This window comes from Erythrolamprus reginae, chromosome 1 (assembly GCF_031021105.1).
Source record: "Erythrolamprus reginae isolate rEryReg1 chromosome 1, rEryReg1.hap1, whole genome shotgun sequence".
Classification (NCBI taxonomy): domain Eukaryota; kingdom Metazoa; phylum Chordata; class Lepidosauria; order Squamata; family Dipsadidae; genus Erythrolamprus; species Erythrolamprus reginae.
Window position 1 is genome coordinate 392121841 of NC_091950.1, and position 26893 is coordinate 392148733.

The 26893-nt window shown below is 43.4% G+C and overlaps 1 protein-coding gene and 1 pseudogene across 2 annotated transcripts in view; one reads left to right on the forward strand and one right to left on the reverse strand.

Moving 5' to 3' along the window:
- EFR3B (EFR3 homolog B) overlaps window positions 1-7570 on the forward strand; it is a 137578-nt gene extending 130008 nt beyond the window's left edge. For both annotated transcript variants that reach the window (XM_070741898.1, XM_070741908.1), the window contains exons 20-23: window positions 984-1032; window positions 2029-2135; window positions 3962-4011; window positions 7065-7570. In XM_070741898.1, the coding sequence (XP_070597999.1) occupies window positions 984-1032; window positions 2029-2135; window positions 3962-4011; window positions 7065-7170 (312 nt within the window). In that variant the 3' untranslated portion in view covers window positions 7171-7570. The remainder of the gene's footprint in view (window positions 1-983; window positions 1033-2028; window positions 2136-3961; window positions 4012-7064) is intronic.
- A 10144-nt stretch (window positions 7571-17714) lies between these two features.
- On the reverse strand, window positions 17715-25634 carry LOC139162004 (pro-opiomelanocortin-like; annotated as a pseudogene).
- Window positions 25635-26893: the final 1259 nt, after the last annotated feature.

The window sequence follows — 26893 nt, forward strand, 5'->3', positions numbered from 1 at the left end:
CCAATGCTTTGGGCCCCTAGAAGTTTGGCATGCAGCAAGGAGGAAGGTTTTTGGGCAAGTGGCAGAATTGTTTAGAAGAGAGGTTTAGTTAGGGGGGTGCAAAAGAGACAAGAAAATGGAAAAGTAGATTTATCATTTGCTTATATTCTTAGGATAATATACAGATAATTCATTTAATGCGGTAGTTCAATTTTTCTTCTATTAAAGTTTCTTGATGACTAGAATAGAATAGAATAATAGAGTTGGAAGGGACTTTGGAGGTCTTCTAGTCCAACCCCCTGCTTAGACAGGAAACTCTAAACCAGTGATGGCAAACCTTTTTTTCCATACACTGAAAGAGTGTATGCGCACGCTATAGTACATGCGTGAGTGCCCACACCCATAATTCAATGCCTGGGGAGGGTGAAAACAGCTTCCCCTGCCCCATGGAGGCCCTCTGAAGGCCAGAAACGGCCTGTTTCCCAACTTCTGGTGGGTCCAGTAGGTTCGTGTTTTGCCCTCCCCAACATCCAAAGGCTTCCCTGGAGCTGGGGGAGGATAAAAACGCTCTACCCCATCCCCCCAGGAGGCTCCCTGGAAGCCAAAAACACGTGCCCAGAGCCTCTGTCCGAACCAAAAATCAGCTGGCCGGCACACACATGGACGTTGGAGCTGAGCTAGGGCAATGGCTAGCGTGCCAGCAGATATGGCTCTGCATGCCAGCTGTGGCACCCGTGCCATAGGTTCGCCATCACTGCCCTATACCATTTCAGACAAATGGTTAGCCAACATTTTCTTTAAAACTTCAAGTGTTGGAGCATTCACAACTTCTGGAGGCAAGCTGTTCCACTGATTAATTGTTCTAACTATCAGTCTAACTGTCTAACTACCATTCCTTTAAAGTAGAATTTCTTTCTAAACTACCAGATTTTAAACATACCTAGTTTCTAACATATTCTTTCTCTACCATTGTCTGTTGTGTTCTTCCCATCAATCCCCCAAAGAGAGCACCAGCTGAAGAGATCACTTATGAAACTCTCAAGAAAGCGATTGGTAAGTCTCTTCGTGGCAGTCTCTGCCTACTTTTTCTGCTAAAACTAGATTGACTGGGGGAGGAGGGAATTTTGAACATCTCTGATGCAGTGGTGAAATCCAAATTATTTTACTACCGGTTTTGTGGGCATGGCTTGATGGGCATGGCAGGGGAAGGATACTGCAAAATCTCCATTCCCACTCCATTCCCAGCCAGAGGTAGTATTTGCTAGTTCTCTGCTACGGGTTCTCCAGAACTTGCTGGATTTCACCCCTGCTCTGATTTTTTTTAAAAAAATATATAATTTATTAGTTTTATAAAAAGGGAAGGGGGAGAAGGGAGTACAAAATCAAAAAGCGGGGGGGAGGAGGAAAGTACAAGTATAATAAGTTTAAAGGTAAAATTTACAGAGAGTTACAGAGGTCCATTATATTCCTTAATATACATATTATTACAGTAGTTCTATTCATGTTTCATTCTTGTTTAAATTCGAGTGACCATATTTATTATCTTTACCATATATAACTTAACAAATCTAAGGAGGAGGTGGGGTAGGAAAGAGATTGTCTGCTTCGATAGCAGACATTGAATTTAATGACTTGTCGTTCTTATTCAGCGGTGAAAAATAGGAAATGAGAATAGTAAAGTATAAGAATTGAAATTAAGATTGAGTTAGTTTTTTCCAATGATTGTGTGGGTATATCAGTAGAATTGAACTCAGACATCTTTTGGATTGCTTCGTATTCTACATATCCATTGGTACCATTTCTCCCAGGCCTTATAGAAATCTGATTCTTTTTTGTTTCGCAACTCCATCGTCATTTTAGAGATGCTCTGATTTAATTAATGCTTTCCATCCTTTTTTTATTCTATACAGGCATCTCAGAATCAGATTCCGGAATGCTTAGCAATTAGAACCAACTGGAGGAATCTTTAAAAAATTAAGACAAATTCTGCTTTCAGGATTTTTAATCCTATTCCTCCCCAGTCATTAATTTTTATTGCTTTCTTGTTAGTCGACAGCGTCGCTGTAGAGGAACAAGAGAGGGAAAGGAGACGGCAGGTGGTTGAAAAATTCCAGAAAGCTCCGTTTGAAGAAATTGCAGCACATTGTGGAGCCCGAGTAAGTATCAGGTTTTCCTATTGTGTATAGATTGAATAATGGAATCATACCGCATATCAATGGAAGAGAAGTGTGCTTTATTTATGTTGTAACTTATCTTCAGTGTTTCTTTATGTGTTGATTCAGCTTGATAAAAGTTAAATAGTTGGGGGAAAGATCAAAAGCAACATGAGAAAATATTATTTTACTGAAAGAGTAGTAGATCCTTGGAACAAACTTCCAGCAGACGTGGTAGATAAATCCACAGTAACTGAATTTAAACATGCCTGGGATAAACATATATCCATCCTAAAATAAAATGCAGAAAATAGTATAAGGGCAGACTAGATGGACTATGAGGTCTTTTTCTGCCGTCAGACTTCTATGTTTCTAAGATTATTTTTCTCATTTTGCCTGCTCAGACAGATCAGTAACAATGTTTTACAGGTTGCAGAATGCCCCAAAGTGAAAAACCATCCAGTTTCGTCAATTATGATGTCACCTCTGTCTCATTGTAGTCCACTGCTAAGACAAGCTGAAATAGTTTTAGGTGTTCCGGAATGGAAGTGGTGATTTTTGTGCTAGGTCAGCACAGGCAATCTATGCAGACAATTTAGGGCAGTGTTGGTAAACTTTTTTGGCATTGAATGTCCAAATGGGAGCGAGCACACAGGCCAGCATTTGGAGACTGAAAGATCAGCCGGTTTCTGGTGCACATGTATGTGCAAAAACCAGCTAGCCAGAGCGCATGTGCATGCCGGAAGTGTCAATAAAGTGTCCTCCAAACCCACAACTGACAACAAGCTAGCACAACCCCCACACCCACCCCGCCACTTCTGCGAAGGGAATGCAACTTCTTCCTGGCCGTTACTTCTCTCCTTGTTTAGTTTCCACCCACTGCTTCTTGTTCTAAGCTCAGGTGCTTTGGAGAATGGGTCGACTTCTTCTTTGTGGCAACCTCTGAGATACTGCAAGACTGCTATCATGTCTCCCCTGCTCCTTCTTTTCATGAAAGAAGACACACGCAGTTCCTGCAACTGTTCTTCATATGTTTTAGCCTCTAGTCCCCTAATCATCTTTGTCACTCTTTTCTGCACTCTTTCTAAAGTATTAATAGCATTAATTATGTAGAGCAACTAAACTGAAATCCCTGGCAATGCAGCATTTCTAAAGTTAATGGGTGGGAGGGTGGATTGTTGGGAAGACCTTATGATGGCGAAAAACCACACATCCTTTCGAGGAGATGAAGAGGCACAAGGCTGATGATTGCCGTAAAGGTTGCTTCACCAACACCTTGAATTGTGACCGGAGACTAATTGGTAGCCATTGCATCTCACGGAGTGTAGGTATTATATGGGTGTACCGAGGTACACCCATAACGGCTTCCGCAGCTAAATTCTGGACTATTTGCAGTCTCCGAACACACTTCAAGGATTTGCAGTTCTCAGGAATATTTGTGGCGATCACTTTTTCCATATTCAAACTGGAAGGTATATAAGTATAATTGAACTTGCAACTTTTTAAATTGCTCACATTGTTGATTCTAATAATGGCTTGTTATTCTGGTGCCATAAATCACCACAAGTTAAAATGCCGAAAATGAATAAGATAAAAGATTTTTCTGACGTGATCCTCCTTACCCTGAAATAAGATACTACCAGTGCCACTGGAATTGCAGAGTTACTCATGAAAAGGGATCCACTCTAAGTTGGAAGGGGTGGAATTGTAGTACATTTTATTTAAAGGATTTTGTTATAGTTCCATAAAAAATAAGTAGAACTTGATGCAAACACCTTTGTTTTTTCCACTTGGCAGTACTTAAAATCATTGTGATATTTTTATTGCAGGCAACTCTACTACAGAGCAAGCTCAACCAGATTTTTGAGATCACAATACGGTAAGGGCAGGTGACATAACTTTCTCCTTAAGGATATCCAGGCAGCAAATTGCTAGGAGAAGTAGCAATGTTAGTAGTTCAGCAACATTGGCAATAAAGAACTTGAATAGATCTGAAGTAAGGAAGGATGCTTTAGATCAGAGGTCTTCAAACTTGGCAACTTTAAGAGTTGATTTCAACTCCTAGAATTCTCCAGTTAGCATAGTCCACACCTCTTGAAGTTGCCAAGTTTGAAGACCTCTGCTATAGATCCTCTGTAGAAATCCTCTTGAACCAATTGGCTTCTTCCTAAAGAACTCTTGCCTTTAGGGGATCCTACAGCAAGTAGGTGGCTCAAGGAAAATCTATTTTTTTGTATAACAAATTTTTTATTAATTTTTTATTATAATAACACATATACTCTACATAAAACACAATGCACAGTGATGCATGCTCCCACCACCCAACAACATTCAAACCCCTCCACCAAAATGAGGATGTACCTTATTTATAGCATTTTAAACCAAGAACCTTACAATATTTACAAATTATATAGAGTGATTCCAATTTATTGTTTATACCTTGGTCTCGAATTCTAATAACCATATAATCTCTAACCCTCATTTCCTGCAATTTATTTTCATTAACCATATTCATCTTTATAGTCATAATTTCAAACTGAATGTATTCCACCATGTACTGGTCCCAATTTTGTAATGTCCATTTTGTTGCATCCTTCCAACCTAAAACTATTACCACTTGGGTGCTTTCTATAGCTGCTCCTTTACTTTCTCTGAACTCTCCCACACCACTCCTTATTACTAATACCGCTGTCTCCTTTGTAATCACCCATTTCATATTTAACATCCTGTTAATTTCCTCCTGCACCTCTTTCCAGAATTTCTGCACTCCCAAACACTCCCAAAACATGTGCATAAACACCCCGCTCAAGGAAAATCTCTATTTATTTTTGCTCTTTGTAGCATCTGGTAGCAATGAGTTCTGCAATAAGCATCAGGTGTTTTATTCATTGTAGAGATCAAGCTAACTTTTCAGACTTTTCCCTTGACCGACATGTTGGTATGATTCATAATCTATATGGGATGGGGATGTAGGAAAGCTTTCCCCTTTCCTCAAACAACGATTTACTGCTCTTGCTTCTTGCTCTTCCTTCCCAATTGGTTTAACAATATTTCCGACCGCATTCTATAGTTTAGTTTTTCGGACGGTTGCTATTTTCTTTTTTTCTCGGGCTCTTAGATGATGATATTATTATTATTATTATTATTATTATTATTATTATTATTATTATTATTATTATTATGTCAGTACAACACAGCAAACGAGATCACTATGCTGGATTTTGTATTTCATCACCAGTCGGGCGCTTCCCAAGCACCTAGGACTGCGTGATGTAGCGGCGAATTATGATTGCCGATCCCAGTAAAGCGGCCTTTTGCAATTGACAGATGGAGATTTTGTCAATTCCGATGGTTTTCAAATGTCCACTGAGATCCTTTGGTACTGCGCCCAGCGTGCCGAGTACCACTGGGACCACTTTCATTGGCTTATGCCAGAGTTGTTGTTGTTGTTGTTGTTGTTGTTATTATTATTATTATTATTTATTAGATTTGTATGCCGCCCCTCTCCGTGGACTCGGAGCGGCTCACAACATAGCAATAATGCAGTACAAATACAAATACAATATTAAAAAGTTAAAATTAATTTAAAAATACATTGTCATAGCAATCATCAACTACACAGTCATACATATTCTGTCCAACTAATCATGATACAGAGGTCAAACAAAAAGGGGGGGTTAATCCCCCCACGCTTGGCGGCAGAGATGTGTCCAACATTTTGTGGAAGGCGAGGAAGGTAGGGGCAGTTTGAATCTCCAAGGAGAGTTGATTCTAGAGGGCCAGGGCCGTCACAAAGAAGGCTCTTCCCCTCAGTCCCGCCAGACAACATTGTTTAGTCCAGTGTTTCCCAACGTTGGCAACTTGAAGAGATCAGGACTTCAACTCCCAGAATTCCCCAGCCAGCATTCGCTGGTTGGGGAATTCTGGGAGTTGAAGTCCAGATCTCTTCAAGTTGCCAAGGTTGGGAAACACTGGTTTAGTTGACAGGACCCGGAAAAGGCCAACTCTGTGGGACCTAATCAGCCGCTGGGTTTCATGCGGCAGAAAGCAGTCTCATAGGTATTCTGGTCCGATGCCATGCAGGGCTTTATAGGTCATTACCAGCACTTTGAATTGTGACCGTAAACTGATCGGCAACCAGTGCAGATTGTGGAGTGTTGGTGTGACATGGGTATATCTAGGAAAGCCCATGATTGCTCTCGCAGCCGCATTCTGCACGATCTGAAGTTTCCAAACACTCTTCAAAGGCAGCCCCATGTAGAGAGCATTGCAGTAGTCGAACCTCGAGGTGATGAGGGCATGAGTGACTGTGAGCAGAGACTCCCTGTCCAAATAGGGCAGCAACTGGTGCACCAGACTTGTGCCTTCCTTATTTATTTATTTATTTAGTTAGTTAGTTAGTTAGTTACTTACTCACTCACTCACTCACTCACTCACTCACTCACTCACTCACTTAGTTATTAGATTTGTATGCCACCCCTCTCCGTAGACTCGGAGCGGCTCACAACAACAATAAAACAATGTATAACAAATCTAATCATTTCAAAGTCACTAAAAACCCCTTATTAAAAAGCAAAAACATACACACAAACATACCATGCATAAACTGTATAGGCCCAGGGGAGATGTCTCAATTCCCCCATGCCTGGATGCAGAGGTGGATTTTAAGAAGTTTATGAAAGGCAAGGAGGGTGGGGGCAATTCTAATCTCTGAGGGGAGCTGGTTCCAGAGGGTCAGGGCCGCCACAAAGAAGGCTCTTCCCTTGGGTCCCGCCAAGCGACATTGTTTAGTCGATGGGACCCGGAGAGGGCCAACTCTGTGGGACCTAACCGTTTGCTGGGATTCATGCGGAGATATTCTGGTCCGGTGCCATGAAGGGCCTTCCTGTCTCTCTACACGCTTTTTTCTCCTGTCTTCCTGTTCCACTGCAGACCCCCTCCCAGTCCCTCCGGCACCATCACAGCTGCCTATGGCCAGCCTCAGAGCCACTCCATCCCGGTCTATGAGATGAAGTTCCCGGATCTGTGTGTCTACTGAGAGCCAGACTGCATGCCAAGACGAAGCTGAGCAACCAATCCTCCTGGGCCGTGCTGAATGCTATCATGCCGCCTTTGTGAGCTGCAGGGAGCCCCTAGGGCCAGGGAGCAGCCGCTCAACATCCCTTTCAAGCAAGCGGGTTGGACACTTCCCTTAGCGTCCACTCCCTTCTACGTGGTTTCTCTCCCTCCTTCGTGCTCAGCCTGTGTCCCGTCATGGCAAACGCCCCAAAAGTACATCCCCCCCACCAAGCCTTTTATAGACTGTGGGAAAAGATGGCAATTTGTTTTGCTTCCTTTTTCTAGAAGCTGTTTTAATAGTGTTGAAGAATTGAATGTTTCCTCTCTCTGGTAAAAGCGTGTGTTGATAATCCCATCACATAAAATGAATTTATTCTCGGTGGGTCTGTCTCGTTTATGCGTGTGGTTCCTGGTTCAAAGGCATTCCTTTGGATTTTTTTTCGTCTCCTCTGCTTATAACTGAAATTTCACTCTTTGTTTCAAATGTTCTAAAGAAAGCAAGGGCAATTTTTGGGATCAGGGAATGTACTTAAATCTTTGGAGAACATGATGGTGTAAGGCAGTGATGGTGAACCTTTTTTTCCCTTGGGCACCGAAAGATCGTGCATGCGTGTGTCGCACATGCGTGAGTGCCCACACCCATAATTCAATGCCTGGGGAGGGCAAAAACAGCTCTCCCCACCTCCCGGAGACCCTCTGGAAACCAAAAACGCCCTGTTTTCCAACTACTATTGGGCCCACTAGGCTCATGTTTCAAAGGCTTCCCTGGAGCTGGGAAAGGGTAAAAACGCCCTCCCCCATCCCCCCCGGAGGCTCTCTGGAAGCCAAAAAACACCCTCCCAGAGCCTCTGTGTGAGCCAAAAATGAGCTGGCCAGCACACACATGCACATTGGAGCTGAGATAGGGCAACGGCTCACGTGCCAGCAGATATGTCTCCACGTGCCGCCTGTGGCGCCCGTGCCATACATTCGCCATCACTGGTATAAAGCCATGCCATATAGGTAGACATGCAGGTGTATTCTTTTAGCAATATTAAGAGTATTTAATGCTTTTCTTCCATGCAGTGCTTCTCAAATAGTGGGGCGGAGCCCTCTCGGGGGACACAGAGCAGTGCTGGGGTGGCGTGTGACCTCAGGGAATGGGGGGGGGGGGTTGCCACAGGGAGTAGGGGGTATTTTTGCACTGAACAATAGCACATAGCACAGAGGAGGAGCTATGAAGTTAGATAACAAACAATTAAAAGACACCATGGAAAAATATTTAACAGGTATGAAAAGAAAGAAGAAGAGAGACAGATATAATGAGACAAACGTAAATCTCCCAAAAGCTAAGACCAGGAAATATGACAAAGTATATGTAGCTCTTGGCTTCATTGTGACTACAGTGGGAGGCAAGGAAAGACCGGTATGTTTACTATGTCTAAAAATGTTGGCAGCAAACAGCATGAAGTGAAATAAATGAAGGCATCACTTAAACATATTACACTTGTGTTTGGGGAAAAAAATTGAGTTTTTTCAGCAAAAATGTGCCAAATATTACAAACAATCATCCCAGCGGAAGTTGGGGTTGCATGAAATGTTTACTTCTTCCTGGGGGGGGGGGGCGTAACAGAAAATAATTGAGAAGCACTGCATTAACGTGTGTCAAACCTTATTAAGGCAGGAAGGGTTTTTAGCAAGGTTTGGGGGAGAGGTTTAAATAAACCAAGATTTATTTATTTATTAGATTTGTATGCTGCCCCTCTCCGGAGACTCAGAGCGGCTTACAACAACAATACATAGTACAAATGTAATGGTTAAAAAAGGACAGTTTAAAACCCTTATTATAAAAAAACAGTCATGCATCCCAAACAAGTCATACCTAAAATGAAACGGCCCGGGGGAATCAATTTCCCCATGCCTGACAACAGAGGTGGGTTTTAAGGAGTTTGCAAAAGGCAAGGAGGGTGGAGGCAGTTCTGATCTCCAGAGGGAGTTGGTTCCAGAGGGTCGGGGCCACCACAGAGAAGGCTCTTCCCCTGGGCCCCGCCAGACGACATTGTTTCAGCGATGGGACCCGGAGAAGGCCAACTCTGTGGGACCTAATCGGCCACTGGTATTCGTGCAGCAGAAGGCGGTCCCGGAGATGGCAGCTTCTTTACTTAAATCCATCATCCCTTTTACAAGTGATACTTCAGTTGCACTGATGCAGGCTCCTGTCAACTGGCAAAGCTTTCCAGGCCAGCTTTCAAGTTGCCATAAGCAGGAGGGGGGAGAACTAACAGAGCTGCTTGGCTGCCTTAACCCAAAGTATATTCTACCCAGGCCTTTCTCCAGATTGTACCCCAGATTACCGGAGCCAGCAGGAGGGGTGTGGTTTTTACAGCCAGCCAATCTGTTCCATTGGAGAATGTGATTTATGACATACCCAGGGAGGAGGGGGAAAACAGAGTCATGGGGGCCCATAAATTATATAGGGTCAGAGCTGACTCCACTTGAATAATTGCCAGAATGTTGCTCCTAATAAATGACTGGATTTCTTTGAAACTTGACTCGAGGCTCATGAATTAATTGGGGTATTTTTCAGAAACTTCACAGCTCCATCCTGGCTATTGGTTGAAGTTCCACATGCTATTAAATGGGGGGGGGGCCATGATTGAGGGCCTGCATACAATCCCAGGACCTCAAGTTGCCCTTTTCTAATTTTTTTAAATGTGCAGAAAACTGTTCCACTCTAGTGAAAAATAAATAGAAAACACTGACGCATATTGTTTGGGAGGAACAAAGAGAAAGTAAACTACAGGGAATGTGCTGGAGTAGAGAATTATTGTCCTGTTCACAGGAATGTATTCCTAACCAGGATTACACCCCAAAATTTGTGACATTTGTATTATAATGTCACAAGATGTCTCACCTTTTCTTTTAGTAAATACAGACAGTGCAGAATTTGCATCACATTATACTCCAGATTTCACTGCTTGTTGCTTGTAGAAAAAAAATGATTTTTTTTTCTTTTTTCCCCCTTCTGGGCTATCACAGGAAATGAGATTGAAAGTGTATAATTTTAGAAGAACTATGCATGCGTGCATGTCTGTACATACACATACAGTTTATATAGCAGATAATGTCTATTTTTGTGTGCCTGTATGTAATATGTATGTACACATCTGACATATATACATAGAATTAAATAGTATATTTTGGATGTTCGGTAATAGTACCGTGTTTCCCCGAAAATAAGACAGCGTCTTATATTAAATTTTGCTCCCAAAGATGTGCTACATCTTACTTTCAGGAGGTGTCTTATTTTTTTCAATTAATTGTATCCTGTATCCTGCTGCAGCAAAAATGCATCCAAACACGCAGCCATATGTTGGATGCATATTGGATGTGTTTTAAAACTAATTGATGCAGCATTTGGGGATGCAATTTATGGACAGCAGTGTTATATATGTTCTGTTCAGGAATGTTGCGAAACGAAAGGTCTCCTATGTCTTACTTTCAGGGGTGACTTATTTTCGGGGAAACAGGTTAAATGGATCTGGAAATTGTATCTCTTTGAGGTGAGGAGAGGCCAGGCCTAACCCTTCACATGAGTGCCGTCAAGTTGGCCACCTTTAAACCAGTCACATGACCTTTAAGCCACCCTGCAGGTCACATGATCATCAAGTCACTCCCATCTGGTCACCTGGCTGGCAAGCCACACCCACAAAATAAGCCATGTCCACAGTGTGGTAGTTAAAATTTTGCAGCCCTTCACTGACTGAGAGCATAAACACCAAAGACAAATTCCTTGTGTGTCCAATCACACTTGGCCAATAAAGAATTCTATTCTATTCTAGGATTATCATTTTTTTAATTTTCCTCAGCTGCTTTTCTTTGTCCACCTTAGTGACTTCGCTGCTCTGTTATTCCTCCAGGGAGTCAAGTTTGGGATGTTCCCCCAGGAAAGGTCTCTTCAGAACTCCTGAAGTTAACTCGCCACCTTTGGTTTGGCTGTGATGGGATTCTTCTTCCATTGGAAGTGCTCCATTGCAAAGGCCCACAATGCTTCTGCATCGTCAGGGATCAAATACTTTCCTTTGTTGCCTAAGCTGCCACCTTTGCTGTTAATCTTCTCAAATTTGCTCTGAATATTTCCAGAGCGCCGCTGCATGTGACCACTTCTTGGATATACTGGAGACTCATTTGAGGGGTCCAGGCAGGCCCTGATGCACTCCTGTAATGAAAAGAGGGGACAAACAGGAAGTCATTGACTTCAAAACTGCTGTACAAAGTTTCAATTCAGCCTAGATCTCCTTCCCCTTGCTCCTTTTCTCAGGGTTAGTGCCTCAGCAAGGAGAGTCAGGTCCACCAGCAAATTTGCCAGGTGTTTGTTAATTTGCAGGGAAGTTTTTCTAAAGCTGAACTGCTCCTGTTTAATTCAGTCGTATTTAGAATATTATTAGTGCGTGGATTATGTATTCCTTTAAAGCAGGAAGCAATTTGGGGGAAGGTTTTGATCTAAGAATAGTCGGGTACCTCCAGAAAGGTGACTGACTCTCACCTAGCCAGTGAAACCACTCTTGTCACATCTGCTTTCACATCCTCCAACCCAGGGGTGGGCAGCAGGCAGGATGGGGTAGAACAGAGTTCCACCGGCGGAAATAAAGATGTGTGCGCAGCTCCAGCTGATTGGCGGCTTCCTGGATTACTTGTCTCGGTTGGGCTCCTCTTTTTTCCCTGCTGTGGCTGCATCTGCGCTCCTGGCTTTTTTCCTCTTTTCTTCTTCCTGGCCTCAGACAAGCTTCCCTCTCTTCTCCTGCCCATCTCCCCTCCAGCCTCACGCGGCCACCTCCCACCTGAGGTGCAAGCAGAAGGTGTGGGTGGAAGCAGCGCTGGCAGCATTTATGCTTCTGGCAGCGCCCGTTCACCGAGCTACCCAGCCTGAAACGGAGGGGGTGACCCAGGAAGGAGAGCGCAGGAAACACGAAGCAAATTGTCACCCCAGCGAGCAACACTGGTACGGTTGTAAGTCGAGGATTTAACAGTTCACTTGAACGATGATGATCGTTCAAGCCACTCCCACCTGATCACATGGCCGGCAAGCCACCCCTACCCAGTCACATGACCATTAAGCCACACCAACAAAATAAGCCACACTCACAGTGTGGCAGTAAAAATGTTGGCTGCCCATTACTGCTCCCACCCACCGAAAAAAATTCTCATACAATATGTTTCACTTGGTCAGGAACAAGCAAAAGCTGCTTTTCTCAATGATGGTAGGTGACAAAATAATAATAATAAGGAATCTTTCTGGGGTTTCTATTTCCCACTTACAAATTTCCAGCCATTGTTGGAAATTGGATCCTAGACTGGGTGAGATAAATGGTTTGAAATCATAAATGAAGTTACATAGCAAGAGAAAATTACTCCTGTCAATGCTTCACATATCCACTGAATTTACATTCTAAGGAAAATCCTCAGGAACGATTCACACCTTCTTTATTATCCTGCTATTGCCCCGGAAGCAGAGTAAAGACACTGAGACATATTGTGGATTAAATAAAGGGTCATGTTATTAAATTAACATAAATTTAAATAACATAACTTTAAATACGTAAATTTAAATATTTAAATTCAACTATAACTAAGGAGAGAGGTGGTCCATCACCCTTTAAAAGGATGCCCCAAGGAGCATGCGCAGTCACTTCTACTGCCCATTTCCGCCCCTAACCTACCAAACTCCAGTGACCAAAGGGAGGCCTATTCTGAAATCTATGTGCGCCGCACCCCCTAACCATTCCATCCGTACCGTCAGTGTGGAATAGGTGAAAAAATAGGTGAAAAAACGGCCGCCTCTAAAGGGGAGGCCGCAAAAAATTCCTATTCGGCCCAGAAGCGACCTCCTAAGGACACACTGTTGATAGTGGAGGGTGGGAGGGTGTTCGCTTCTCGGGGGCAGCAAAGCAAGGAGAAAGTCCTTCTCGGATCGCCCTTAAATAAGGCGATCAAGGACCTCCCCTTGCTCCCAGAAGGCGTGCTGCCAAAAGCAGAACTTCCGGTTTCGCTGGAAACTGGAAGTTCGGGGCTCCATGGAGCCGCCAGCAGCGTCCCCCTGCTCCGGGGGCAATTTCGGCCGGTGGTTTAAGCCGCCGGTCGGGCATTTGGGAAGAATATATAGAAACATAGCCAGCCGCACAAACAGGCTGAAGAACAGTTTTTATCCTTGCGCTGTCACACTCCTGAATGAAAAATAACTACAACATAGTACAATTGACTTGTGGGACCAGGGTGAGGTGCAATAAGTCCACATGGTACAATAGGACTGGCTGTTTGTTAGGAGGATTCACTGCTCAGTTTTAACTATTTCATTACCATGTGATAATTTCCCTTCCCATGATTTCTATCAGCCTCTCAGATTTTGTTGTTGCAAACCACCAAATATGTACAATATTTTGATAGAAGAGCAATGTACATTGCTCAAAAATAAATAAAGGGAATGCTTAAACAACACAATATAACTCCAAGTAAATCAAACTTCTGTGAAATCAAACTGTCCATTTAGGAAGCAACACTGATTGACAATCAGTTTCACATGCTGTTGTGCACATTCAACTTTGTACAGAACAAAGCATTCAATGAGAATATTTCATTCATTCAGATCTAGGATGTGTTCTTTGAGTGTTCCCTTTATTTTTTTGAGCAGTAGTATATTTACTAAGTCTGCACTACCATTACTACTAGTAGGTTTTTTTTAGCAGTATATTTCTCTTAGCTAGAGATGAGGGAGTTCAATTGATTTGTTCAGGTTCAGGAGGCTAGGTTTAGTTATCAGCAGTCTAAAAAGGATGCCAATTATTGATATGTGTTGGTTGGCATCTCCGTGAGTTCTAGACAGGTCTGCTGTGCATATTGACATAGGTCTGAAAAAGGAAACTATTTCAAAGTTTTTCTACTTAATTTTAAAATGGAATGTAAAAGCTTAAGAAATGGAAAGACCAGTAGTCTGGAAAAGAAGATTGAAGATAATAGAAACATAGAAACATAGAAGACTGGCGGCAGAAAAAGACCTCATGATCCATCTAATCTGCCCTTATACTATTTTCTGTATTTTATCTTAGGATGGATATATGTTTATCCCAGGCGTGTTTAAATTCAGTTACTGTGGATTTACCAACCACGTCTGCTGGAAGTTTGTTCCAAGGATCTACTACTCTTTCAGTAAAATAATATCTTCTCATGTTGCTTTTGATCTTTCCCCCAGCTAACCTCAGATTGTGTCCCCTTGTTCTTGTGTTCACTTTCCTATTAAAAACACTTCCCTCCTGAATCTTATTTATCCCTTTGACATATTTAAATGTTTCGATCATGTCCCCGCTTTTCCTTCTGTCCTCCAGACTATACAGATTGAGTTCATGAAGTCTTTCCTGATACGTTTTATGCTTAAGACCTTCCACCATTCTTGTAGCCCATCTTTGGACCCGTTCAATTTTGTCAATATCTTTTTGTAGGTGATGTCTCCAGAACTGAACACAGTATTCCAAATGTGGTCTCACAACAGGGAAATTAAATTCTCATTATCAGCCATCCGGTGGGTAGCTCATCTTAGCTTGCTTCTGGTGCATCTCCTTCCATAGTCCCTTCTGATGTGAGTGGTCCACGACTGGGTCAGTTAGTCATAGATTCTGAGGAGGATGAACCGGGGCCATCTTGGTACCCTAGGCCAGTGTTCTGGACAACTGAGTCAAATAGTGAGAGTGAGGAAGAGTTGGAACCTGAGGAATCTTCAGTGATTGTAGAAACCTCAATGATGGTAATGTCTGAGTCAGAAGAGGAGGGAGACATGGGAGATCAGGTCAGGTCAGAAGGTCAAGAAGCAGATGAGAATATCTTTATGGGAAAAGTTCAGAAAGTGAGTCTATGAAAGAAAGTCTAGACAGTTATATTTCTAGGAAACAGTTGACCACACCCAGACAGTATATAAAGGAGGATTTCTGGGTAAAGGGGTGTGGTGTTCCAATGTAATGGTGGCAGTCCAAGATTCAGGGTTCCAGAAATGGCTTGCTATTCTTCTTCTAACTTCATCTGGCAGAGCTGCAGCTGTATGAGCAAAGCCTGGAGAATCGTGAGTGTATGTGTGACCAAAGAAACATGATCTCATTGAGGAATGTGCTAATTAGCTTTGACTCTTGGCGGCTTTCTGGACTTTTATCTCTTAGCCAATTTGATAGGAAAGCTGCCAAAATGGATTGTAAGGCTTGAATTTGCTTGTATAAAATCCTGCTTTTCATATAAAAGTGTTTGATTCAAAATCTCAGCACGTGAATTCTTCCTTTGTTCTGATCTGCGTAAGCCAGAGTAGAACACCTTCCATCAGTGGGTTCCCCCCTATAACTGGATTATACCATCTGATATGGTATAAAAGACAGTTCTGTCATTAGAATTGGGGTGATCTATAGGCCTCCAGGGCAATCTGAGGAATATGACAACAAGATGGTGGATGAAATTACCCAAATGGCAGTAAAGGGAGATATTGTGGTTATGGGTGATTTCAACATGCCTGATGTTTATTGGAATATCCCCAGTGCCCTTACATGCAAAAGTAAGAATATAGTAGAGGCCTTTACAGGAGCAGCTCTGGCACAGATGGTTAAGACACCAACTAGAGGGGAGAATATTCTAGATTTAGTTTTTACAAATGAGAATTGGGTTTCAGAGGTCAAGGTGGGAGAAAATTTAGGTTGCAGTGACCATCTATGTTTGTAGTTTGATGTAAAAACTGATTGTGAGCAATCCTATACTGCAACCAAAGTATTGGATTTCAGAAAAACAATTTTAATGCAATGGGGGAATATTTAAATAATGAATTAAAGGGGAGGGATAAAATGGCAGGAGCGAGCACCCAGTGGACTGTATTAAAAAAGGCCATCTTAAAAGCCACAGGACTGTATGTAAGGCAAATAACTAAAGGTAAAAGGAAGAAGAAACCGCTATGGATTAGCAATGATGTAAGGGCTATAGTGAATGAAAAAAAGGCTGCCTATAGGAGGTATAAAGAGTCTGGAAGTATAGCTGATAGAGAGGTGTATAAAATGAGACAGAAGGAGGCGAAACAGATAATATATGCTGCTAAAGCCTCAAAAGAGGAAGAAATTACAAATCTGTAAAGAAGAGGGATAAAACCTTCTTCAGATATATTAGTGATAGGAAGAAGAAAAACTGCAGCATCACGAAGCTTAGTACCGGGAATAATGCATGCATTGATGGGAATAAGGAGATCACTGACCATTTCAATAGCTACTTCTGTTCAGTTTTCTCAAAAGACACCTTACAAAATAATACTATAGAGTGATATAGCATTGCTTCCAGCTGTACGGATTCAGCTCCAGTGATCTTAGAAGCCGATGTCTTAGAAGAACTTGAACGATTAAAGATAAATAAGGCAATGGGTCCAGATGGCATCCACCCCAGAGTTCTTAAAGAACTCAGATCTGTCATTGCTACCCCCCTGACTGATTTGTTTAACCAATCCCTGTTAACAGGAGATGTTCCTGAGGATTGGAGAATGGCCAGTGTTGTGCCTATCCACAAGAAGGGCAGTAGAGAAGAAGCTGGTAACTACAGGCCAGTTAGCTTGACATCAGTTATAGTTAAAATGATGGAGACTCTACTCAAAAAGAGGATAAATGGGCACCTAAAGAGCAATAAATTATTGGACCCAAATCAGCATGGCTTTACTGAAGGCAAATCATGTCAGACTAATCTCATTGATTTCTTTGACTATGTCACGAAGGTGTTGGATGAAGGTGGTGCCATGGATATTGCCTATCTGGACTTCAACAAAGCCTTTGATACGGTTCCACATAAAGAGCTGATAGATAAATTAATGAAGATTGGGCTTAGTTCAGTGGATTTCAAGATGGCTGAAGCGTAGACATCAGAGAGTTATTGTTAATGGCGAGTATTCTGAGCAGAGACAGGTTACAAGCGGTGTGCCACAAGGGTCTGTTCTGGGTCCTATTCTTTTTAATATGTTTGTGAGTGACATAGGGGAAGGTTTGGTAGGGAAGGTTTGCCTATTTGCTGATGACTCTAAAGTGTGCAATAGGGTTGATATTCCTGGAGGGGTCTGTAATATGGTAAATGATTTAGCTTTACTAGATAAATGGTCAAAGCAATGGAAACTGCAGTTTAACGTTTCCAAATGTAAAATAATGCACTGGTTTAAAATATAAAAATAATCTGTCCCTTTGGAAGATAACTACTCCTTTAGTTCTTCATCCTGCTTACTGGCACACAATGGCAGATGTCACCTTAAAGATCTGCCACCCACGCTTCACACCCATTATTGGTATATTCAAAACCAGAAGGCAAACGTGAAAGTGTCTCCTAAGCAGTGAGTTTCTTATTTAACATTAATAAGTAAGAACAACAAAAAGAAATGATACTCGTTAATAAAAATATAATGAAATATGTCAGAGAAATTCATAGGTGAGTTGTGCCCAGACCCTTTACCCCATTGCTATCATACGATGGTGCAACTGGTCTTGATCTCCCTCACCCTTACTGGCCTTTCTTATAAGCAGATTTGACAATGGCGTTCATAAAAAAAGAGTCACTAGCGGAGTGCAACTGTGCTCTGAGGTCATGAAGCCACCGTAGCATTTCTTCTTGGACAGGGCTGGGGTGTTTCACCAAAAGTGATACATCTTGTAGGCGGTGTTATCATTTTTTATTTTCCTCAGCTGCTTTTCTTTGTCCACCTTAATGGCTTTGCTGCTTTGTTTTTCCCCCGGGGAGTCAAGCTTGGGGTGTTCCATCTCCCAGGAAAGGTCTCTTCTGAACTCCTGAGGATAATTCGGTGCCAGATCGGTGGTAAATAAAGCTCTCCTCATCCGGGATTTGATCTCTTTGAAATATGCCCAGCCAGGTTTCAGGTATGGCATCAGCTGCAACCCCAGGGAAGGGGGGGGAGGAGTGGCTATCATAGCCAAGGAGACTTTTTGCCTATGTAGACTCGTTGCTCCCGAGATTGCGGGTTGTGAGTCCCTCTTGGTGAAGATGGACCTAGGAGCTCAAGTGCGTTTGTTGCTCACATACCTGCCTCCCAGCTGCATGTCAACAGCCCTGCCTGTGCTGCTTGAGGAGGTAGCCAAGTTGACGGTAGAGTTCCCCGGATTTATTGTCCTGTGGGACTTTAACCTACCATCACTCGGTGAATCCTCTGGGTTAGCATAGGCGTTCATGTCCACCATGACATCCATGTACCTAATTCAAGTAGTTCATGGTCCGACTAATGAGGGGGTGGACACACACTCGACATGATATTTCTCTTGGAGCAACTGAGTCTGAGACTAAGGGGCTTAGCTGTTTTGCCTTTGTCATGGTCAGGCCATTGTCTACTACGGCTCGACTTCAAGGCTCCAATCCTCCCCTGCAGGGAAGTGGAACCAATCAGATGGTTCTGCCCCAGACACCTGATGGACCCAGAGGACTTTCAGAGGGTGCTTGACATTCTACCAGATTCATTTGTACACAGTTCAGGAGAGTCTTTTGCTGTGTCCTGGAAGAAGGCTGTGACAGAGGCTCTTGACCGGATTGTGCCATTGCGACCTCTCTGTGGCACTTGACCCTGGAGAGCTCCTAGGTTTACCAAGGAACTCCAGGTGTTGAAATGCCAAAAGAGACGTCTAGAGAAGCAATGGAGGAAAAGTAAATCTGAGTCCGATCGAACACTTGTGAGAGCTCATATTAAGACTTACAAAGTGGCACTCAGTGTGGCAAGATGTGTGTATCATGCCGCCTTGATTGCATCAGCAGAATCTCACCCAGCCACTCTGTTTAGGGTGATTTGCTCCCTTCTTAACCAGGGGAGAGTTGATAAAATTGCTAGGATTCGGACGGACCTTGACTCTGATTGGATAGCAGTGTTGGCTGACAACGAGTCAGTCGAGATGACTGGGGCCCGTCCTTGTCCATCAGTCTGGGAGGAGTTTGACCTGGTGACACCTGATGAATTGGACAAGGCCATTGGAGTTATGAGTTCCACTTGTTTACTGGATCAATGTCCCTCTTGGCTGGTTTTGGCCAGCAAAGAGGTGACAAGGAGCTGGGTCCAGGAGATTGTCAATGCTTCTTTGAGGAGGGAGTCCTTTCCGGCTCCCTACAAGGAGGCACTTGTGCACCCCCTCCTCAAAAAGCCTTCCCTGGACCCAGCCATTCTTAACAATTATCATCCATTCTCCAACCTACCCTTTATGTGGAAGGTTGTCGAGAAGGTGGTGTCTCACCAGCTCCAGAGGTCGTTAGAAGAGGCCAATAATCTACGCCCTCGGCAGTCAGGATTCATGCCCGGCTACAGCACAGAAACTGCTTTGGTTGCACTGCTGGGTGATCTTTGGTAGGCCCAGGACAGGGGTTTATCCTCTGTCCTGGTGCTTCTTGACCTCTCAGCAGCTTTCAGTCAGTCGGTTGGTTACAGTCGGTGTTAGTAGGTGGTCAGAGGTTGACCTCTAGGTCTCTTTCTTGCGGGGTGCCTCAGGGTCGGTCCTCTCCCCCCTACTATTTAACATCTACATGAAACCATTGGGTGAGATCCTCCAAGAGCATGGGGTGAGGTATCATCAATATGCTGATGATACTCAGTTATACATCTCCAACCCGTGTCCAGTCGGTAAAGCAGTGGAAGTGATGTGCCAGTGCCTGGAGGCTGTAGGGTCTGGATGGGTTTCAACAGACTCAAACCCAACCCTGACAAGATGGAGTGGCTGTGGGTTTTGACTCCCAAGGACAATCCCATCTGTCCATCCATTACCCTGGGGGTGGAATTATTGACCCCCTTGGAGAGGGTTTGCAACTTGGGCATCTTCCTCGATCCATAGCTAACATTAGAGTACCATCTTTCAGCTGTGTTGAGGAGGGTGTTTGCACAGGTTCATCTGGTGCACCGGTTGCAACCCTATATGGACAGGGAGTCATTACTCAGTCACTCATGCCCTCATCACCTCGAGGTTCGACTACTGCAACGTTCTCTACATGGCTACCTCTGAAGAGTGTTTGGAAACTTCAGATCAGGCAGAATGCGGCTGCAAGACAATTGTGGCCTTCCTAGGTATGTCCACGTCTCGTCAATACTCCGCGGACTGCACTGGCTACCAATTAGTTTCCGATCACAATTCAAAGTGTTAGTAATGACCTGTAAAGCCCTACATGGCATCGGACCAGAATACCTTTGGGACCATTTTCTGCCGCATGAATTCCAGCAGCCGATTAGGTCCCACAGAGTTGGCCTTCTCCAGGTCCCATCGACTAAACAATCTGTAAAGGCCCCAGGGGAAGCCCCTTCTCTGTGGCAGCCTCGGCCCTCTGGAATCAACTCCCTCCGGAGATTAGAACTGCCCCCACCCTCCTTGCCTTTTGTAGATTTATGAAAACCCACCTATGTCACCAGGCATGGGATAACTAAGGTATCCCCTTGCTAATATGGTTTATGTATGGTATGATTGAGTTGTATGGTTATTTTAATGATAAGGGTTTTTAGATGTTCTTTAAGTATTGGATTTGTTTTACATTGTTTCACTATTGATGTGAGCTGCCCCAAGTCTTTGGAGAGGGGCGGCATACAAATCTAATAAATTATTATTAATAATAAATTATTATTATTATTATTATTTATTTTAATTCTCCAAAGATTCCTCTTACACCTTGTTTGGCTTGGCTGTTGGCTTGGCTGTGACAGGTCGCCTCTTCTTGCCCACCGGCTTCCCCCATCGGAAGTGCTCCATTGCGTAGGACCTCTTGCCTTTTTGCTTTTTACGGGAGCCTTGGCGGCTTTCCGAGTCTCCTTCCCAGCTCTCTTGAGTTTCCGAAGAAGCCGAGAAGAGATCTGCTCCAGAGTCACTGGAAAGGCTCCTTCTTTTGTTCTGAAGATTTACAGAGAGAGGCTGCATGCGACCATTTCTTGGATATACTGGAGACTCATTTGAGCGGCCTATTCTGCAGGTCCTGAGGCACTCCTGCAATGGAAAAGAGGGGACAAATAGGAAGACATTGACTTCAAAACTGCTATACAAAGTTTCAATTCAGAGGAGGGGGGGTCATACTGTTTTCCAAGGCACCAGAGGGCTAGACCAGGAGCAAAGAATGGAAGCTAACCAAAGAGAGATTAAACCTAGAAATAACGAAGAACTTTCTGACAGTGAGAGCAGTCAAACAGTGGAATGACCTGCCAGCGGAGGTTGTGAATGTTGGGCAGAGATATTTTTGCACACACAGAAGTTAACCCAACAAGTAGCCACAGTTAACCACTATATCTAATTGAAGTCTTCAATGAAACACAGCAGCAGGCTTTCTTGTAAAAATATATTTACTTCGCTTGTATCAAATTGCTTCTTTAAATAAACTATCACACTTTCATATAACTGTTATAATATCCACCACTGCAACCACTAAGCACTAACTACTAAACTACAAACCACTCACTACTATAACAAACCATCCACTCGGTAACAAACCACTGTAACAAACCACAATGAGTGGGTCATGGGTGTTCCTCCTTATATAGGATGCAGCCAATCAGGTTGCAGCACAATTAGCAAACACATGACAAATGTTCCCTGTAAGCTGCGCGCACACATGCGCAGGCAATGGAGAGTCTTGGCGCAGCAATTTACAAGTGCACGCAGTTATAATTTTCCACCTGCTGCAGTCTGGCTTCTTCCCATTCCAACCCTGCTGCCGGGCAGTCAAGCTCCTCCTCCCCACTCCGGCACTGCCGATGGGACAGTCTCACCATTGGCCGAGAAACCGCGCTGTGTGAAGGCTGGGCCGGGTTTGGCTGGGGCCGGAGGAAAGTGTTGCGCCATCCCCTGAGCCGCCCGGCCCAGGCACTAGAGAGAACAGCCGTTGGACAAGCCCAGCCAGGAACCAGCAGGTGGTGAGCAGGAGGTGATAAGCTGAGTTCCCCTCGCGCTGTTTTCAGGGGGAATAAGGGAAATTCCGGGGGGAGGGAGAGAGGAAATCCCGAGGGGAGGAGGAGTGGGGCGAAGATCTTGCCCTTCTCGCTGCCTCCACTGGCGCTCTGCAGCTCCGCCAGCGCCTCCCGCAGCACCTCCATGGCCCGCCAGCCTCGGGACGGAAGGGGCCCAAAGGTCCATCCCCTGGGAGAGTCCGGGCGGAGGCATTTCCAGCCCGCTTTGCTTGCCCGCCCGCTGAAGTTCAGCTGAGTCTCCTTCCCACCCTTTGGGGTCCGCGGGGCTTCTTCCGTTCCCTTGGCACTGGGCCAGGATTGGGGTCTTGGGAGAGGAAGGCTCCGGAAAAGGGCTCCCCCCCCCAGCTGGCCCTCCTTCCGCGAGGCCCTCTCCGCAACCACTCTCTGCCTTTGCTGCCTCTGTTTATCATGCATTGTAACAGGAAAGGCAGTTCCGGGGCTATGTGAAGCACATGCAGCCCTCCGGGTGCTTCCAGAGTCTCCCGTTTGCTTTCAACAATCGGCAAACCCCCCTTTCTGCCACCGGGCTGCCTGGCTGCAACTTGGGATTCTTCCCAGAAGGCGGAGAAGGTCGCAGGCGCAAAAGTGGGGACCCTATGGGGCTTCCTCCCCCCCCCCCCCGCTGCTCACCTGACTCTTTGTTCACAGAACCTCTGGGTCTCATTGGCTGCCTAGCAGGTCCGGGGCTGCCCTCACATTTCAATGAGAGAAAGAAGGAGGGAGAGAGAGGAGGGAGAGAGAGAGAATGAGAGAAAAAAGAGAATGGAAGGAAGGAAGAGAGAAAGAAAGAAAGAGGGAGGAAGAAAGAGAGAGAATGAGAAAGAAACAGAGAAAGGGAAAGAGGGAAGAAGAGAGAAAGAGAAAGGGAGGAAGGAAGAGAGAGCAAAATCTAGTTTCAAATAGCTAAACTATTTAAGTGGCATTTTGATACTTAGCATAGTTGTCATCTGATTCTGCTATGCAAGCTTTTTGTCGAAGATTTACAAGGCCATGTATGTAACCAAAAGCAAATAGGTCGTGTTTAATGTTTCTATGCAGGATAAGGACAAATCCCCTTCTAATTTTATTGTAAATAAATGTTACTGTAAATAATTTTATTGTAAATCACTCTACTAAATAAATAATTCCCTCAACACTGCAAAACTTTTTACTAAGTCTGCACTTCTATTTCTACTAGTTTTTTCTCATCATTCCTATCACCCATTTCCTCCCACTTAGGACTGACTGTAATTTGTTGCTTGTATCCTAAGATTTTTATTAATATTGATTGTTCCTTCATTCCATGGTTTTAATCAAGAGATTTAGTATGGTTGGAGTTCCTTTTGGTTTCCAATGTTGCGCATATATGGTCCTTGCAGCAGTTATAATATGTAGTATAATATAAAAATCATTTTTCTTGAATTTTTGTCAGGGAATTCCTAATAGGAAGAATTCTGGTTTTAGTTGTATGTTTAGATTAGTAATTTGTTCTGAGATGTTTTTAATCTTTTTCCAATAAATTTGAGCAATTTCACAAGTCCACCAGAGATGGTAGTAAGTCCCTGGCTTTTGCCTGCATTTCAAGCATAGAGGGGACGAATTTGGATATATCTTCGCAATTCTGTCGAGTGGCAAATGCCATCTGTAGAACATTTTGTATTGGTTCTCTTTCTGTGTGACTGCCATTGTATATTTATAATTTACAGTCCAGATTCTTTCCCACTCATTTAAATGAACCGTGTAGCCAAAATTTTGTCCCGATACTATCATTGGGGTTTTGACTGCTTCTTCTATGGTATCTTGTTGTAGTAAATAGTTGTAAATTTTAGATATTGTTTTTTTCGTAGGGCCGAATAGAAACTTATCTAATATATTATTTTTTTGGAATCCAAATTTGTTTTTGTCTTTTACATAATGATTGGATTTGGGTATATTGGTACCGATTTAGTGTAATTCCATTTTCAAGTAAGTTTTGTTTTGGGATTAAGTAATTATTTCAGTCTAGTAGATGTTTAAATTTTTAATTAATTATTTGGATTCAAGATATTGTATATTGTTTATTATATGATGTGAGCCGCCCCGAGTCCTCAGAGAGGGGCAGCATAGAAATCCAATTAATACATAAATAAATAAATAAAAACAATACATAAACAGTTCTAAAGCCCAATTATAAAATAGATTTAAAAAACACAAGTCATAAAACCATACACCCCACGCATTCACATCACAATTATACTGACGGCCGGAGCAGGATGTTAGAGCTTACCTGCTGGCAAAGGTGAGTTTTTAAAGCCTCTTGGAAGTTGGGAGTTGGTTCTAGGGGGTTGGAGGCTCGGAGCTGCCGCAGAGAAGGCCCTTCCCCTAGGGCCCGCCAGACAGCATTACTTGGCTGATGGGACTTGGAGAAGGCCGACTCTGTGGGCTCTAATTGGTTGCTGAGATACATGAAGCTGGAGACGGTCCCATAAGTAACCTGGTCCTTAGCCATGCAGGGATTTGTTAGCATAATTCACTTGGATGGGGACTTTCTCTCTTTCACTGTGACGTGTATTGTATGGGAGGGGGGATGCACGAAGGAAAGCTCAGCCAATCTCATAGTATACATGTTGTACTCTGACAGTAAAGGTTTGAATTGAATTGAATTGCTTCTTAAAGAACATTCAGAAAGAGATATTTTTCTCCTCTGAATATCCTAAGCTTCCGGCATCCCTTTCAGATTTACCAGCATTTATTTGTTTGTTTGTTTGTTTGTTTATTTATTTATTTATTTATTTATTGATGGACTGCCATAAGAGGGAGCTAGAGATCATAGTTTATTCTCTCTGTCATTCGCTCTGTTAGTTGGCTCTGCATTCTCTCTGCATTCTATATGTTGTACAGTACTTGTAGCTAAACTATCTTTAAGCTTTATATCTTTGTTTACTGTTTATGCTGAAAACAGCTGGTAAGAAAGACTTTATAATTAGATATTATTTGGATTGTTATTCTGACTATTATGTGTATGACTTGGTCTGGTTATCGGGTTGTGCTATTTCTAAAAGTAAGTTTTAACTTACATTACTATATCTGTGTGTGCCTGAATAATTACTCATAACTACTCTCAGTAAAAGTTTCTGTGTGCACAACCTTAGTAAACAAGGATTACTCTGTACATACATTAACAAGTAATGAAATGTCTTCAAGATAAACTTGGAGAGCATCAAGGACAATAATCTCTATCACACATATTCTTTGGTAACAAATTCCATACAAACATAACAAGGCATTTTCTTGGGTTTACCTGAATTTAATTCACAACCTTTTCATTGGAAGGTTTAAGTTCTGTGCCATCTCTCCCAAATACAGCCATCTAAGAAAAAAAGAGGAACCTAGGTGAACAGTTCACTTACCTTCTGCTTCACAAACGTGTCCTTGTCGAAACACCCACAGGGGTTCTGCACTCCTGCCACTGAATGGATGAACAGAACCACCATGATGGCCCAAAGGCTACTCCACTGGGAGTTCAGCATCTTCAGAGAAAGACACCTGTTTCTCCTGAGACAACAGTATGGGAAAGCAAAATAATATTGATTATACAGAGACAGTATGATGTAGCAGTTAAAGTATCATGCTAGAAACTGAAGTGAGACTGAATCTTTGTCCCACCTTAAACACAAGTCCAGTTGAGTGACTTTGGGCCAATCGCTTTCTCTCTGTTGTGAGTGGTCCACGTCTGGCTCAACTGGTCATGGATTTCGAGGACCAGGAGTCAGATGAATATTGGTATCCTAGGCCCATGTTCTTGGCACCCGAGTCTGAGAGAGTGAGGGGGAATTAGAAACTGGGGATCCATCAGAGACTGGAGCACCCCCAGTTGTGGGATTAAATGTATTAGAGGTCGATGGAGAATTAGAGGAGGAGGACCCTCAGTTAAATGCAAGAGTCAGGAGAACTGGGTCTAACATGAGTAACTGAAAAGAAGGGATTCTTGATGTTAGTAGATCTGTAGGACACTTGGCCACACCTTGTCAGTATATAAGGGATGTTCTGAGGGGAAATGGGCATGGTGAACAACGTTTATCATCATGGTGGTTGGTGAATCGACACTGAGAGAATTTTCTGCTTTCACAGACTTTTGACCCATACCAGTTTTATGTTCTACACAGCTTCACTGAATTGCCAAAAACACATCAAGGACTGAGATTAATGACTCTTTGGCCGCAGCCTAGCCATTCTTATCTCCACTCATTAGCCGGGAACGCTTCCAGCATAGAATATTTTAGAGTTAACCAGTTTTTGCCTGAATTTGTGTTAACAAATAATATTTTTGCCATGATCAATGTTTAAAAAGTGTGTGTGGCCTTTTGTTTCTGATCGTTGACCCATCCAGACAGAACACTCTCAGCCTAGGAAGGAAGCAACATTTCTGAAAAACCTTACTAAGGAAACTGCAGGGGATTGTCCAGATAGTCTATAAGAGTGATGGCAAACCGAGTGCCAAAAGGCTGTGTGTGTGTGTGTCTGTATGTGTGTGTGCATGTGTGTGTGTGTGTGTGATAGTATGCATGCATATGCCCACACCCATAGTGCAATGCTCTCCTCCCTGTGCATGTGTGCACACACACACACTACTTTCCCTGTGCATGTGCGCAGACCTCAGTGAAGCCTCTGGACTCATTTCTGAACTTCTGGTAGGTCCATTGAGAGATTATGATCCCGCTATATAGAATGCTGGTGAGACCACATTTGGAATACTGTGTTCAGTTCTGGAGACCTCACCTACAAAAAGATATTG